Source organism: Corvus kubaryi, unplaced genomic scaffold (genome assembly GCF_017639235.1).
Source record: "Corvus kubaryi isolate FWS band 111438036 unplaced genomic scaffold, C.kubaryi_AGA036_p1.0 37219, whole genome shotgun sequence".
In the NCBI taxonomy this organism is placed as follows: domain Eukaryota; kingdom Metazoa; phylum Chordata; class Aves; order Passeriformes; family Corvidae; genus Corvus; species Corvus kubaryi.
Window position 1 is genome coordinate 9,589 of NW_024581062.1, and position 14,303 is coordinate 23,891.

Below are 14,303 nucleotides of genomic sequence, written 5' to 3' on the forward strand. Positions count from 1 at the left end.
AGATCCCCCGCTCCCCCTCAGCCGCCATTGCCCCCTCAGATCCCCCGCTCTCCCTCAGCCTCCGTTACCCGGCCGCTCGCGCGCCGCCGCTCCCGCGCTCCGCCGCCGAGCCCGCCGGGAGCCGCCGCCAGCCAATGGGGAAGCGGCTCGCCCTCGCCGCGCCTCGTTCCCGCCCTCACTTCCACTTCCGGCGGCGGAGGGGGACGGACGTGCGGCGGCGGGAGCGGAGCCGACGTGTCTCAGAGGGGACCGGCGACATGGTGAGGGCGGGGATGGGGGGACCGGAGGTAGCCACAGGGGGCCCGGCCCGGTGGCCGCCCGGCCCCGCTGAACAGCGCCGTGTCCCCGCAGGAGCTGGAGGCGATGAGCAGATACACGAGCCCGGTGAACCCGGCCGTGTTCCCGCACCTCACCGTGGTGCTGCTGGCCATCGGCATGTTCTTCACCGCCTGGTTCTTCGTGTATCCCCGCGGCTGAGCGCGGGGGAGCGGGCGGGGGGTGCCGTCCCCTTGCTGCGCCTCCCAGTCCCGGATTATCGCCCTAATTCCCGGGGCAGGGGAGCGGGTGGGGGTCCCCTCGCCTTGCTGTGCCTCTGTTATCACCTTAACCCCCGTCCCGGCAGCTACGAGGTGACATCCACCAAGTACACCCGGGACATCTACAAGGAGCTGCTGATCTCGCTGGTGGCCTCGCTCTTCATGGGCTTCGGCGTCCTCTTCCTGCTGCTCTGGGTCGGGATCTACGTCTGAATGCCCCGGGGGGCCTGGATGGGCGACTCGGGGAAGATCTTTTTATATTTCTTTTATATTTCAACGAGAAAACGCCTGGAGCAGGTGTGGTCTGCGGCAGGCAGTGACCCACAGGTGAATAAAAGTGGCTCTGTGACACACGTGCCTGGGAACTCCTGGTTTGTCTTCTTTTTTTTTTTGGTTTTTTGGTTTGTTTTTTTTTTTTTTTCCACCTGGCTTTTCCAAATGGCTTGGATAGAATTACGGGGGTGGAAAGGCCCTCTAGGATCATCCAGTCCAACCATTCTTCCAGCACTGCCAAGGCCACCACCAACCCCTGTCCCCAAGTGCCACATCCACGTGGCTTTTAAATCCCTCCAGGGATGGGGACTCCACGCCTGGAGCCTGTTCCAGTGCTCTAAAACCCTTTCCATGAAGGAATTTTTCCTAATGCCCAACCTAAACCTCCCCTGGTGCTGCTTGAGGCTGTTTCCTCTTGTCCTGTCACTTGTTCCCTGGGAGAAGAGACCAGTCCTACCTGGCTCCACCCTCCTGTCAGGGAGTTGTGGAGAGTGAAGAAAAGGTTCCCCTGAGCCTCCTTTTTTTCCATGTTGGCACAAGATCCAGGTGCTTTGGGATATGGCCAGTGTTATCCCAGATTGCAGTGCTGTGTGTGGTCACGAGTGTTGCAGTGCCACCTTGTGTCCTGCTGCAGCCACGCTGTGCAAAAGAAATCCTGAATCTGCTTTTAAGCCCTCAGCCGCCTTTGCCATCGCATTCCCTCACCCCTTTTTTTGGGAATGCTGTGCCTCTTCTCATCCCCAACCAGGAGTTTTGTGGCCCCTCGTTGGATGTGCCCTTCATTAATTCCTGAACTACCTGCCTGGCCTAGAAACAAGGAATTGATTGATGGGTCTTTAAGAGGCAGATTGGAAGTTTAGCCCAGCTTTCAAACAGCTCCAGTTCCACATCACAATTCAAGCCCCGATTTCCTATTTGGGATGGCAGATTTCCTTCTGTGGACTTTTGGATCCTTCTGGATCTGAGCCTGCCCTCTGACGTGTGAGCAATGATAGAGCAGAGGCAGATTTTCCTGTTTCTTTGTTTTTCCTTCCTTTCTCCTCTTTTCCCCTCTTCCTTTCTCCTTTTTTCCCTCCTTTTCTTCCTTCTCATTTTTTTCTTCTTCCTCCTTTCTTTGTCCTTCCTGCTTTCTTTTTCCTTTTCCCCTTGTCCATTTAACCTTTCTTTTCCCTTTTTATTTTCTTCAGTTTTCTCCTCCTTCCTTCATTTTCCCCTCCTAGTTTCTTTTCCCATCTTCCTTTCTTTCCCCTCCTTCCTTTCTCCGTTTTATCCCCATTCCAAAGAACCATGACTGGGCATATCCAGGAATTTCCACCGACTAAAGACCAGGAATTTCCTCCATCCCGTGGGCAGTTCTACAGCCACTCATCTGAGTTATTCCCTAGGAAGGGAGGAAGACACCAGGAGCCATCCTTGGATACAAAGCAGTATTTATATATTTTATTCATATGGGCACATTTACCTCCAGCATAAAACAAAGTCTAAATAAGCAAAACAAAACAAAACAAAACAAAAAAATTCCGGGGAATCCGGAGACTCAGCCCTCAAATTCAGCAAAATATAAATATAAATCAGGAAGAAAAGAGGGAAACCACGCTTGTTCCCCACAAATAAAAACCAGGAATCAATAATAACCTGCTACAAATGCAACTCTACAAACTGGCTGGCAAAATACAGTGATTAAAGCTGTGGCAGCAACATTTAAACCAACAAAATTAGTGCTTTACGTGGTGGTTTTTTCCTTAATTCTTCCAGTGGTGCCATAGTCTCTATTTACAGGCTTTAAGCTCCAACAGTAGGACAGAAGAGTTGGGAATTTGCTTTTGAAACAACTCCCAAACAGCCTCGTTTTCCACCCTTTTGTCTTCCTTCCTGCCAGGAATGTCTCTTTGCTGCTGGATAGGGAGGGATTTCGCCAAGCTGGAGAGGTCGGCTCAGAATTCCCTCCTCCCTCCATCGCACGCAGGGAAAGGCCTGATTGTGAACTCTCTTGGTACTGATTGGGGACAGGGAAAGGGCAGAGATGCGTTTTTGGGGGGAAATCCATGCACACAGCTGTTTCCACGGGCCTGGAAGCAATTCCATGACTCCTTCATTTTAGAATTCTGAACCCCTTTTGAGCTCGTTCCTGCCTCGCTGGGAAGCAGCCGATGGATGATTTTTTTTCATGGAATCCTGGAACGGTTTGGGTGGGAAGGGACCTTAAAGCCCATCCAGTCCCACTCCCTGCCATGGGCAGGGACACCTCCCACTAGTCCAGGCAGCTCCAAACCCATCCAGCCTGTCCTGGAACGCTTCCAGGGACGGAGCATCCAAAACTTCTCTGGGCAACCTGTGCCACTTTAAGACATAAGGTACTACTGACGCTAAAAACTTCATCCTGAATCCCTGTCCTCTCCTGATCCCAGGGATTGCTGCCAGCTCCGTGTGGGTGGGGCTGGCCTCGGCACTCCAGGAATCGCCACATCCCAGTTAAACCGCCCGGGGCAGCGTTTCTGAGGCAGCATTTGGGAATCTATGTGGGAAAACACGGTTCCCTGGGGCTGTTCCATAAGGAGAAAGGCACTAGGGATGTTTTTTCCGAGCCCCCAGGCACTTGGTTTGTCGGGGATCTTCCCTAAATCCCATGGCTGAGCATCCTGGGGCCACCTGAGAGATCCCAGCTCCTCCTGGGCCACCGCTGATTGATTCCTTCCCTCAGGAGTGGGGTGGGATGTACTGGGGGGCTGAGGGGGGGGTGATTGCAGGCTCTGGCCCCCCAACATTCCCTGTTTCCCCCTCCAGGGGCTTTTATCCCAGCTCGGCATCACTCACCTGAGGAAGGACGTGCCAGCCTGGGCCACTGATTGCCAGGGGACAATGAACCTGCCAAGGAAGCCACTTCCCAGTTTACAACCAGGAAAAGCCACTCAGGGCAGGTGGAGGGAAGAGCGCTGAGCTACATCCAGGTGTTTCCTTCCCAATTTCAGGGAAAACCAGAGAATCCTGCTGAGCACGGAGCCCCCCTGCTTGTGCATAGCCTTGGGGCGTCCTGTTGTTCTGCTGAGCTTCCCCAAATTGGGTTTTCCAACTGCTTGGCTGCTTGGAATTCCCCGCTCGCCCACTATTCCCTGCTTCCCAGGATTCAGTGGATTTTAGTAACTGTAATTCAGTGTTTGCTGCTTCCAGGCCTTCCCTACAAACAGTTCTTGGGAGCAGATGCCAACTCCAAGGGAATTCTAGGGCTGCTTTGCTGGGATAAGCTCAGGAGGGGGATGACGGGAGATAAAACCAGACATGCCCAGGAACCATCACTTCACCTGGACAAAATCCACCTTTGTTTTTCCGGAGCAGCTTTAGAGTGTCCTTAGGATCAGCATGCGGCATTCCCCCCTCACTGTTTCCTCAGGGAAATCCATCTTGGAATAACCTGGAGGTGGCAGAGCCTCCAGGAACACAGACAACTCCTTCGTAGCACGAGGAGCAGGACGGGGAGGAGGAAGCACAGGGAGCCACTGGGCTTTCCCACGGGACACACGTGGCTCAATGGGGCCAGAAGGAAATCCCCGCTTTTTTACGGCTTAAACCCCACAAGAATTCAGTAGTTTAGCAAGTTAAGGACTTGTAACAGTAAAATATCCCAAATCCCCCCAGCACAACTCTGTGAGGGCAGGGACAACCTGCAGCCGCTGCCATCCCAACTTCTGGGAGAACACCACCCTGGTCCTGAGGCAGAGATCCCGCCTGGATGCAGATCCCGGTGTTCCCAGGGACTCAGCCTTGCTCTGCAGGGCAACTCCAGGCTTTGCCAGGGCTGCACATCTGGGCAGAGGCTGGCATTGGCTCCAGAGCCAACCAGGCAGCTCCGCACACGCCGCTTCCAAGCGGACAAAAATGGATCCCACCACGCTTAACATGGGTGAGTCCCGGTCATTTGTCACCCCTGGCCTGGGGACAAGAGTCCCCAGGCACGGCACGGCCCCAGCAGCAGCCTGAGTGGGGGTTTTATCCATCCAGACCTGGATATCCCACATGGATATGGGATTTAAGAGCACAGAGAAGAGGGGGGATGACGTCAAAGCTGCTCCTTCTCCGGTTGTTCCCAGAGGAATGTGTCCGTTGGCAGGTCCGGGAGTCTCTGGGAAGTCTGCGGGAAGTGGCCCTGGGCCGAGCAGAAGGAACAGCAACTCCAGTGTACGACTTCCAGTAGGTCCAGGCACAGCCCTCCTTTCCAGGCCAAACTCCAGCGTTTGCCTCTCGGAAAGGGCTCCAGTGTTGAAGCAATTCCAGTGTTGTGAAGAACTGATGTGGGACATCGGGAGCACCAGGATGGGGCTCCCACCCCTGGAAGGAGCATCCCTCTGGGATGTGGCAGAGCCGTCCACGCTCAGTCTGGTGTGCTACTTCCAAATCCAGTGTTGGAAGGGGAGGGGAAGTGATGGAGGAGGACACAAACATCCCCATAAGGGAAGGAGAGGGATGTGGGATGCTGGGAATCGGTGCGAGGTCCCCCCGGGAGCCACCACAGGGCTGGTGGTGGCTTTTAGGTCCTGTGTGTGCTGAGCTTCAGTGTCTCCAGCCACCAGCATTCCAGCTCCGGAGCCGCCGCAGGACACGGGGATGAGGTGGGGCTGGGGGCCAGCGGAGCAGGGAATTCGGGAGGCTCCCAGTGGCACCAGTCCCCCTCCTGTCTCCAAGCAGAGGGCACTGGTGCTGCCGGGACTCACTCACAGAGCCAGTAGAACTGGAAGTAATAGTCAGTGAAGAGGTGTCCCAGCTGCTCCGGGGAAGCGCCGCAGTCGGCTCGGCCCTGGGAACGGGAAAAGCAGCTTAGAGAGGGGTGCGACTCCAAGGGCAGAATTCTGCCGGGATTACAGGCTGGGGCAGGGAAAGATCATCCTCCCACCACCCACAGGACTGTGGGAAGCTCTCGGTGCCACGTGGCTGCCAAACCTGCGTTTCCCACATTTCATAGATCCCACACTTCCCTCCTGCCACGTGGCCCTGGACAAGCTGCGAGTACTCACCGGCTGCGCCACTCGGAAGTGGTAGGAAAACTCCCGGAATGACAGCATCACCAGAGGCCAGCGGTGCGTGGTGTCCTGGGGAAGGAAGGGGGAGGGCTGGAATGAGGTCAGAGACAAGCTTGGGGAATGTTCTCCAGGCCGGATTTGTGAGGAAATCCACGGCCTCGCACCGTGGAGTGACCCACGGATATTTCCTGGAGCACAAGTGGGATGAGGAGCTGGGAGCTGGGAAAGGGGCTCAGCCTGGAGAAAAGGAGGCTCTGCGGGGACCTTCTGGCTCTCCACAACTCCCTGGCAGGAGGGGGCAGCCAGGTGGGATCAGACTCTGCTCCAGGGGAGGTTTAAGTTGGATATTAGGGAAAATTCCTTCATGGGAAGGGCTGCCCAGGAGAGCAGAGCAGTCCCCATTCCTGGAGGGATTTAAAAGCAGTGTGGATGTGGCACTTGGGGACATGGTGGCCTTGGCAGTGCTGGGGGAAGGGTTGGACTTTTCCAACCTCAAGGGGTTCCATGTGTATTTTGTGAGCTGTCCCCTTCTCCCTACCTGTGCATCCGTGGAGTCGGTGGAGCTGTTCCCGCTCACAGCATCCTGGCAGGGATCACTGGAGACAAGGCCGCAAAGGGAGATGGACACAGCGGAGGAGGAGCTGGGAAAACAGGACACCATGAGAGCCTGGAAGGGGGAACGTCTGTCCCATTCCCATGGAGACACCGTGGCCACATCAGCCACTCCAGGGGCTCCCAAAGGACATGATCCACGATCCACGGGCACTCACTTCATCTCCAGGGTCAGGTTGGTGTTCACGGCCGTCTGCTGGCTCACAGGGATGCGGTAGCTGAAATTCCCAGTCCTGGGAACACAGAGAGGGCGTTAGATGTCACCAGGCGGTGGGAAGGCCGGGACAGGACCCAAAATCCCTGGCAGGCTGAGAATTCAGAGTGGAGGACTTCCCAAATGTCCCAAGGATGAGCCCACCACCAAACACAACCCCTGAGGGAAGGCTGGGAGCACCAGCTCCTCTTCCCACGGAGCGACATGAGGTGATGGCAGAAAACACCCAAAAAAGTCTTGGAAAAACTCCCAGATTTTTCCTATTTTCTGCTCCCACAGTGCTGCTGCCACAGAAGTGCCACCAAGGTGCCACAGCCAGCCCTTCCCGCTCACCTGCAGGCATCGGCAGCGGCGCAGTACTGGGAATGGATGGCCAGGTTGATCTCCAGGATCCGGATGGATTGCAGCACCGGGCTTGGCCCTGCCAGGGGGAGGACAGGATGTTTAGGAACAGCAAAGGGTGGAAAATCCCGAGGGAGTAGGCTGGGAGGGGAGAGCAGGTGGGATGCACGTACCATCCGTGCCGGGCTGCTCCGTGCGGGGCCGCTCGCTCACCGGCTGCCGGAGGCTGCGCTGCTGCCGGGAGTTGCTGCGGGAGAGCGAGAGGTTGGAGATGTACTTGGATTTGCCCTGGATGTGGGAGAAGGGGGAGGAGGGGCTGGCATTGGGGCTGCTGAAGCTCTGAGACCTGTCAGGAGTCTTTGGCCACTTGGTGTAGGAGGTGGATTTCCCGGCGATGCCCCTGGATTTGGCTTTGATATTTGTCACTGGCAGGAGGGAGGGCTGGCTTTGGTCTGTGGAAAAATGGGAGAGAAGGTTGTGCTGGGAGAGGCTGGGATGACCGGGATCACCCTGTCCCCATCCTGATGCTTCCCAGATTGCCCAGAGAAGCTGTGGCTGCCCCATCCCTGCAAGTGCTCCAGGCCAGGTTGGACAGGGCTTGGAACAACCTGGGATAGTGGAAGGTGTCCCTGCCCAGGAACTGGATGGGCTTTAAGGTCCTTTTCAACCCAAACCATTCCAGGATTCTGCACTTCCATTCCCTCTGTGCCTGATGGAGCGGTGATAGAATGAGGAGGGAATGAGGTCAGGCCTCAAGGTAGGGCTGCTCAGGTGAGCTGAGCCTGGTGTAGCTTCCCATGACATTTTGCTGGCAACGTGGGAAGCTCCAAATCCTTTCCAGCCCCCACATTCCCCTGGCAACAGGATCTGAACTGCACCCCATGGGCAGAGAAGGATATAAAGGATATATCCAAGGATAAGGATGGAAAGGGTATCAGCTGTTAGAGAGCTTCCAAAGGAGTGGGATGAGGATGAGGAAGGATCTGGAGGGGAGAGGGAGCTGGAATTGCTCACCCCAGAGGAGACCTTCTCACAAGGAGCAGGGCAGGGGACACGAGGTGACACAAACCTTGCAGATGCCCCAGCATTTCTGGGAATCTGGGCTGGCCCTCACCTGTCCGGTTGGTGGCATGGGCAGGGCTGGTCTCCGAGGGGATAACAGAGGAGACATCAGTGGGAGCAGCGGAGCAGCACAGGGAAAAACAGGGAGGGCTGAAACAGGCCAGCACACCACGACCGGGAATGCCAAGGGCCACTCCATGTGTGTCCTCCGGGGCTGCAGGGACACAGGGAATAAGTCAAGGGATGGAAGGGGAGCAGCACCCGGTGTCCTGCAGCCCTTCCATGAAACCAGAGCCATCCCAAGCCACCACGCACCGTGCTCCGGGGGGGCCCTGCTGCCGGCTCCGTCAGACGCGGCCGTGGATCGCACTGTCTGCGTCTTGTCGATGTTCTGGCTTGACCTGGAATGCAGGAAAAGATGCTGGAAACCCCCTGGATGGGGACAACGGGGTCGCTTGGAGGTGGGGAGAGAAGTGGCTGCAGCAGGATGGGAAGAGGGACATGGAGCAAAGGGAAACGTGGAGAAGAGCAGAGTGGAGGGATCTGGGAAAGGCAGGAGAAAGGCACACAAGCCATGAAGACAACAGGGAGGGCTCAGAAGTTCCACAGGGAATTGTGTGGCAGTTCCATGTCTGGCAGGGAAAAGTCTCAGCTGGTCCAGAGGATGCTGGCAATGCTCCTGGAACATCCTGGAACAGGGTGTACATGGCAGATTTGACTCCCACCAGGGATCTCCTGGGTGGATTTAGGTGCTTGGGAAACAACAGGCTCCAAGCTGTCACCATTCCCTAAGGAATGTGCCCCTTATCCCTTGAAGACAGACTGTTCCTCACGTTGTTCTTTAGAAACACACACAATCCCCCCCCACATTCATCCCACGCAATTCCAGGTGTTTCACTGCAGCTATCCAAGACCTGAGCATCTCCCGAGGATAAGGGAGATGGGAAAGGGAGGGAATCTTTCTTCCAGGTCTGCAGCACAAGGAGCACTTCTGGACACCTGTGTCCATGTCTTACCTGTCCCAGTTTCTCTGGAATTACTGGAGTTTCACTCATTTAGAGGAATTAAAAAACCTCTTTGTCATCTCCAAGATTTCTCCTAGTATAGGGATTTCTTTTCCAGGTGAAAGGAGACTCAACACCAGCTTCCCGAAAGGAATGTGGGCACAAGCCTCTGGAGCTTCACCTTCATCCCAGCCTAAATCCAACCCTTATCCCTCATGTTCCTTCACTGCCTCATCCCTTTTCCTTACATGGCTTTATCTTGCTCCTGCTCTCCCTGCAGGATGCAATTCCTTCATTTAACCTTTAATTAATTGATTTTTCCATCTCCTAATCCTCATTTCTCTTCCCTGACAAGATCCATAACCCTTCCTCCTGGAATCCCAGTGGAAGTCTCACATCCCTTTCTCTGCTTTCAGTTTTGTGGTCTTCTGTGGTGCAGATGGCAGGAAAAAAAAGAGGAATTACGAGAAGGGATGAAGGAATTAAAAAAGGGAATAATGAAACAGTCACATACCGTGGACACAAAGCGACCGGAATTCCGGGACCCCCGTGCCGAAAGAGGGCCAGGAGACAGGCAGTGGGCACAGCAAAGGAGCTACAGGACAGTGCAGGGAGACAGGGAGAACAGGAAAGTGGGAAGATGACCAGGAGGACAGGGAATGAAAGAGGATGTGGAAGATAATGGGAAGGAAAAGACAAAAATGGGGAAATCGAAGACAAAGTGGAAGGAAAATGGGTTGGATGAGAGATGTAAGGAGGAGAGGAGGGAGAAAAATGGGAGAGGGAAAAGAGGGAGAAAAAGAGACTCATTATCAGGTTACACGAGCTCCCAAAGCTGATCCAGCCCCACTGCACCGCTGGCATGAGGCTGTTTTAGTCCAGCTGGAGGCATCCAAGGAACATTCAGCACATCCTAACAGGATATTCCCTTTTCCTTCTCTATTCCTCACTTCTCACTCCAGATAATTCAACCGCTGTCAGACTGGGATGTGTGGCTGTGCTTGGCAGAGTTTGCAGCTCTGGGACTGTGCTCAGCAATCCCACTTTCTGTGCTCCAGCCTCTCCCAGGAAACCTCATCCCTCCCAGCAATTCCCAAAATACCCACCCATCGATGTCCACGAGATCCTCCTCACTGCGCAGGCTCAGCACGTAGAGCGTGGACATGGACACCACGCTGGAAAACAGAGAGGGACAGGCTGAGGAGGGACAGGGAGCAAGGATACGGCACGGGATCGATCCGCTTCCATGGGATCCCAGCCCAGGAGAGATGGATGCCCCATCCCTGGAAGTGTTCGAGGCCAGGTTGGAGCAACCTGACACAGTGGAAGTTCCCAGCTCATGGCAGGGCGTTGGAATCAGACAAACTTTAAGGTCTCTTCCAACCCAAAGCTTTCCAGGATTCTCTGGAAGGAGCCATAGATCCACAGCCCCTCGCTGCACACCCCACGGATGGCACAGTCCCAAGGGATGAGCCGATGGAGAAGCCCAGGAGCGGGATCTCACCTGAATGCCATGATGATGACCAGGGCAATGATGGTGCCCTGAAGGAAGCGCTGGCTGATGCAGGCCTGCTCCGGGACAACCGACGGAGACTGCGAGGGGAAAAACCCTGGATCAGCTCAGGACCCCCTGGATCAGCTCAGCTCCCTCACTGCTCTGGTCCTTGCACGGATCTCCCCCAGCCCATCCCGAGCTCTCTTCCCGCCTCCCTGAAAATCCTGAACTCCCCAAGTTTGGAAGTCATTTAATGTCTCCATTAGGAGACAGAAAGGAAGATCATGGAATCACTGAGGTTGGAAAAGCCCTCTAGGATCATGGAGTCCAACCCTTCCCCCAGCACTGCCAAGGCCACCACTAATCCATGTCCCCAAGTGCCACATCCACACGGTTTTTAAATCCCACCAGCAATGGGGGACTCCACCACTGGAGCCTGTTCCAGTGCCTGGCAGCCCCTCCATGAAGAAATTTTCCCTAATATCCAGCCTAACCCTCCCCCGGCACAATCTGAGGCTGTTCCCTCTTGCCCTGTCCCTTGGGAGGAGAGCCCAATCTCTTGGTTCCTTCCAGGGATTTGTGGAGAGTGAGGCTCCCCCTGATCCTCCTTTTCTCCAGGCTGAGCCTTCCCTGCTCCCAGCGCTGCTCCTTTGGGATCCATCCCTTACCTTGCTGGTGACTTTGTGGGGTCTCTTTTTGTGGGGCATGCTTCCCGCCCGGCTGAACTGGCTCCCAGTTTGGCTGCAAGGAGAAAGGAGGAATGGAGCTCAGATGGCCAGGGACAGTTCACCAAGCCATTCCCAGGCAAAAATGGGATTTTCTGGGAGGCAAAAAACCTCTTTGTGGTGTGATAGTCACAAACCCCCTTGGTGCTTTGCCTCAATTCTGCCCCAAAGCTGGCATAAGCGGGGTCAGGATGGAGATTTTGGAAGCATGGGAAACTCTTTGCCACGAGAAAGGCACTGACTTTAGGGAAACACGGAGACCAGTTCCTCCTGGGTGTTGTTGGGCTGCTCCTGTGGGAATTCCAAACCTCCCCAACCTCAGCTCTTTAAACTCACTCCAGGCCAAGCGACACCAGCCAACATCCCACACCTTCCTCATCTCCCTGTTCCCAACCCGAGCCGCCCCTCAGAGCTTCGTGGGATGAAAGGGGACATTCCATGGGGTTCCATGTGTACCTGAAGGCTCCGGAGCTCACGGTTGACTTCATGCTGTCCAGCCTCTTGAGCTTGGCCAGCTTGTGGCTCCACCTTTCCAGCTCGTCGATCCGGGTCTCCAGGTTGTCCGTGAGCTTGCACAGCTCCTTCACGGCTCCCACGTTCTCCATGAAGATCCGCTCCTGCCAGGGAAGCAGGCCAGCAGGCTGAGGCACACCTGGATCCGGATGATCCACACCCTCCATGTGTGCTGTGGGAGACTGTCCCCTCGATTCCCAGAGCAGCAACCAGGCTGCCACAGGTTGGGAAACGTCAGGAAACCAGGTGCTCCAGGTTATCCTGACATAAGTGCCTTATCTAGGAAGGGCAGATTAGGACTGGGAGCCTCCCCTCAGGAAGCTGCCAACAAGGAGCCCTTCCCGAGGGAGATGCTGCCAAATTTCACCAGCATCAGCCTGGTTCCTCCCTGCCGATGTCCGATATCCACCCAGGGCTGCTCCCGACTTCTGGAAGACCAGCCAGGTCTGAAAGGCATCTGGGAGCATTTCCCAGGCATCACAGTTTCCCTCTCCCATGTCCAGCTCCACAATTCCCTGGAGCCAGGTTCCCCAGCCTCCTGGCTGCCACCAACCTTGTTCACCACCAGGAAGTTCTCCAGGGTTTTCCCATTGGAAAAGACCAGGTCCCCAGTGTCCTTCACAGCTTCCGGGAGGATCTCCTTCACTTCCTGAGCGATGACACCTGCGTGGAGATGGAACAGCAGGATGGGATGGGATCATCCTGCACCCTCTGGACACTCCAGAAGTGGCACCAGGGCTGTCCTCTCCTCATTCCAAGCTGTGCAGGGCTCCTTGGAGACCCTGAAGGGCAGAGGACGGTCAGACAAGGCTGCTCCCCAAATTCTATGGATAGGGATCATCACCCCACCATAGCGTACTTGGAAAAACCTTCTTCTCCCTGTGGGAAGTGCCACCTTCTGTCCCGCTCACTAAAGGGGGAATTTCATTGGATTCCTTAATTTGGGACATGCAAAGGCCCCTCTTGCCTACCCCACACCTGGGGGGCTGCCCTGGCACAGAGCTGGGTACAGCCCCTGGGAAAGGCAGGGAATTCCTGCAGGACGTTCCTGAGTCAGGCGTATTCCCATGGGATGTACCTGTCTCAGAGGTGCTGTCAATGCCCACCGTGGCTGCAAACTCGGGTTTGTAGTTGTAGTGCACCAGCCTCATCCTGGAGATCCGCTTCAGCTGCTCCGTGGTGTCCACCTGGCACAAAACAGGCACAGGGAATTCCTAACGGGATATTGCTTCTCAAATCCCCACCACTCCACGTCCAAGCAGGACTATGGCCCATGGGAACTCCTTTGGAGACAGCCCTGAACCCTGCCCTGAGCAGCCATAAGGACAAACACTGGGGTTAATGTCCAGTTCTGGACAAGATCCTTGGATAGGGGAATCAGGAGGAGACCGAGTCTCGTCGCAGAACCAGGCACAGGGAAGAGGCAGCTCCCAAAAATAGGTGACGTGATTGTATCCAGCTTTTCTGGACAGGCAAATCAGACAGCTGAGAGGAACTCAGAGCAGAGCCCAGCCTCTCACCCAGGCTCTGGCAAGGCCCAGCGTGGTACCTGCCACATCCACCTGTTTTCCACCTTTTTCCCACTGTTTGCTACTTCTGGCTAACACTGGAAGAGTCAATATTCCCTAAGACATGGTGAACTGGCTGTGCTTGGGACAGAAAGAATCCTAAGGCACTTGCCATCCGCTCGACAGTCCTAGGATCCTGGAATATGCCGAGTTGGAAGGGACCCACAGAGATCACTGGTGACCTCCTGGTGACCCCAAGCCCACCCTGTTTCCCAGGTTCTCACCTCCTGGATGTCCTCCTTCACTCGGACATCCGAAGGGTGCATCAGGGACCCCATGACCTTCACGTTGCCGTGGACCACCAGGGCTTCATCCGGGCGGTCCGTGTTGATGCCCACACGGCCGTGGTGGAACACGGTGTCCGGAAGCTGCGCCCGCTGCCAGAGCACGTCACTGTCACTCTCAAACTGCCCCGGGTTGGAAGCCTGTGGAGAAAGGGGAAAACAGGGACTGAAAGGCAGGGAGGGGAATGTTGGCAAGCAGAGACGGGGAAGGCCTGGGGGAAGGATGGCCCTTCCTGCTCCTCTCCCTAAAGGAGTCGTTCCTTCCTTCAGCTGTTATCCCAGCCATCAATGTTCCAACCACTCAGGGCAGCAGGAAACCAAGTGACATGGATGATACTCCTGGCTCCCAAATGCAGAGCATTCCAGGCTGCCTGCAATTCCCTGAAATTCTGTGCTGGGCATCCCGGAAGCTGCCTAATCCGCTGTGGACTTCTTGTCTGAAGCCCCTGTTTGGGTTTTACTCCCCACCTTCACGTTTTGGAGATGAGTGCTCCAGCAAAACCCTGGGAGAGCCTGGGAATGGTGACTTTCTTTTCCTTCTCTTTTGCCTTAGGACATGAAAAGGTGGGAAAGCATCCCATTTTCCTGCACCTGGAAGCCTTGTTCCTGCTGCAGAGTCTCAACAACACTCTTCCCTCACTCCCAACAGTCACTGATCCCATT

General features: G+C 55.6%; 3 protein-coding genes across 6 annotated transcripts in view; 1 reads left to right on the forward strand and 2 right to left on the reverse strand.

Annotated features, from left to right (window-relative positions):
• Positions 1-117, reverse strand: part of FEN1 (flap structure-specific endonuclease 1) — a 2,495-nt gene extending 2,378 nt beyond the window's left edge. The window contains exon 1 of the mRNA XM_042022604.1: positions 69-117. The gene's annotated coding sequence lies outside the window, so the exon portion shown is untranslated. The remainder of the gene's footprint in view (positions 1-68) is intronic.
• A 17-nt stretch (positions 118-134) lies between these two features.
• Positions 135-901, forward strand: TMEM258 (transmembrane protein 258). The gene is made up of 3 exons (XM_042022605.1): positions 135-260; positions 352-461; positions 623-901. The coding sequence occupies exons 1-3, from the start codon at positions 135-137 to the stop codon at positions 747-749; spliced, it is 363 nt and encodes a 120-aa protein (XP_041878539.1). The 3' UTR covers positions 750-901.
• Positions 902-2,222: 1,321 nt separating this feature from the next.
• The window catches only part of MYRF (myelin regulatory factor), a 44,262-nt gene continuing 32,181 nt past the window's right edge, over positions 2,223-14,303 (reverse strand). For 2 of the 4 annotated variants that reach the window (XM_042022609.1, XM_042022606.1), the window contains exons 12-27: positions 13,581-13,781; positions 12,867-12,975; positions 12,342-12,451; positions 11,732-11,892; positions 11,219-11,291; positions 10,560-10,648; positions 10,162-10,230; positions 9,570-9,650; positions 8,367-8,452; positions 8,104-8,265; positions 7,163-7,441; positions 6,981-7,068; positions 6,592-6,666; positions 6,360-6,462; positions 5,816-5,890; positions 2,223-5,598 (exon numbers count right to left, since the gene is read on the reverse strand). In XM_042022609.1, coding sequence (XP_041878543.1) covers positions 5,512-5,598; positions 5,816-5,890; positions 6,360-6,462; positions 6,592-6,666; positions 6,981-7,068; positions 7,163-7,441; positions 8,104-8,265; positions 8,367-8,452; positions 9,570-9,650; positions 10,162-10,230; positions 10,560-10,648; positions 11,219-11,291; positions 11,732-11,892; positions 12,342-12,451; positions 12,867-12,975; positions 13,581-13,781 — 1,848 coding nt within the window. In that variant the 3' untranslated portion in view covers positions 2,223-5,511. The remainder of the gene's footprint in view (positions 5,599-5,815; positions 5,891-6,359; positions 6,463-6,591; positions 6,667-6,980; positions 7,069-7,162; positions 7,442-8,103; positions 8,266-8,366; positions 8,453-9,569; positions 9,651-10,161; positions 10,231-10,559; positions 10,649-11,218; positions 11,292-11,731; positions 11,893-12,341; positions 12,452-12,866; positions 12,976-13,580; positions 13,782-14,303) is intronic. The other 2 variants (XM_042022608.1, XM_042022607.1) reach the window with 2 other exon arrangements.

Coding starts and splice junctions, on each gene's coding strand:
- TMEM258 (XM_042022605.1), top strand. CDS start 135: ATGGGGAAGCGGCTCGCCCTCGCCGCGCCTCGTTCCCGCCCTCACTTC. Junction 261..351: donor CAGAGGGGACCGGCGACATG/GTGAGGGCGGGG, acceptor GTGTCCCCGCAG/GAGCTGGAGGCGATGAGCAG. Junction 462..622: donor TTCACCGCCTGGTTCTTCGT/GTATCCCCGCGG, acceptor CCGTCCCGGCAG/CTACGAGGTGACATCCACCA.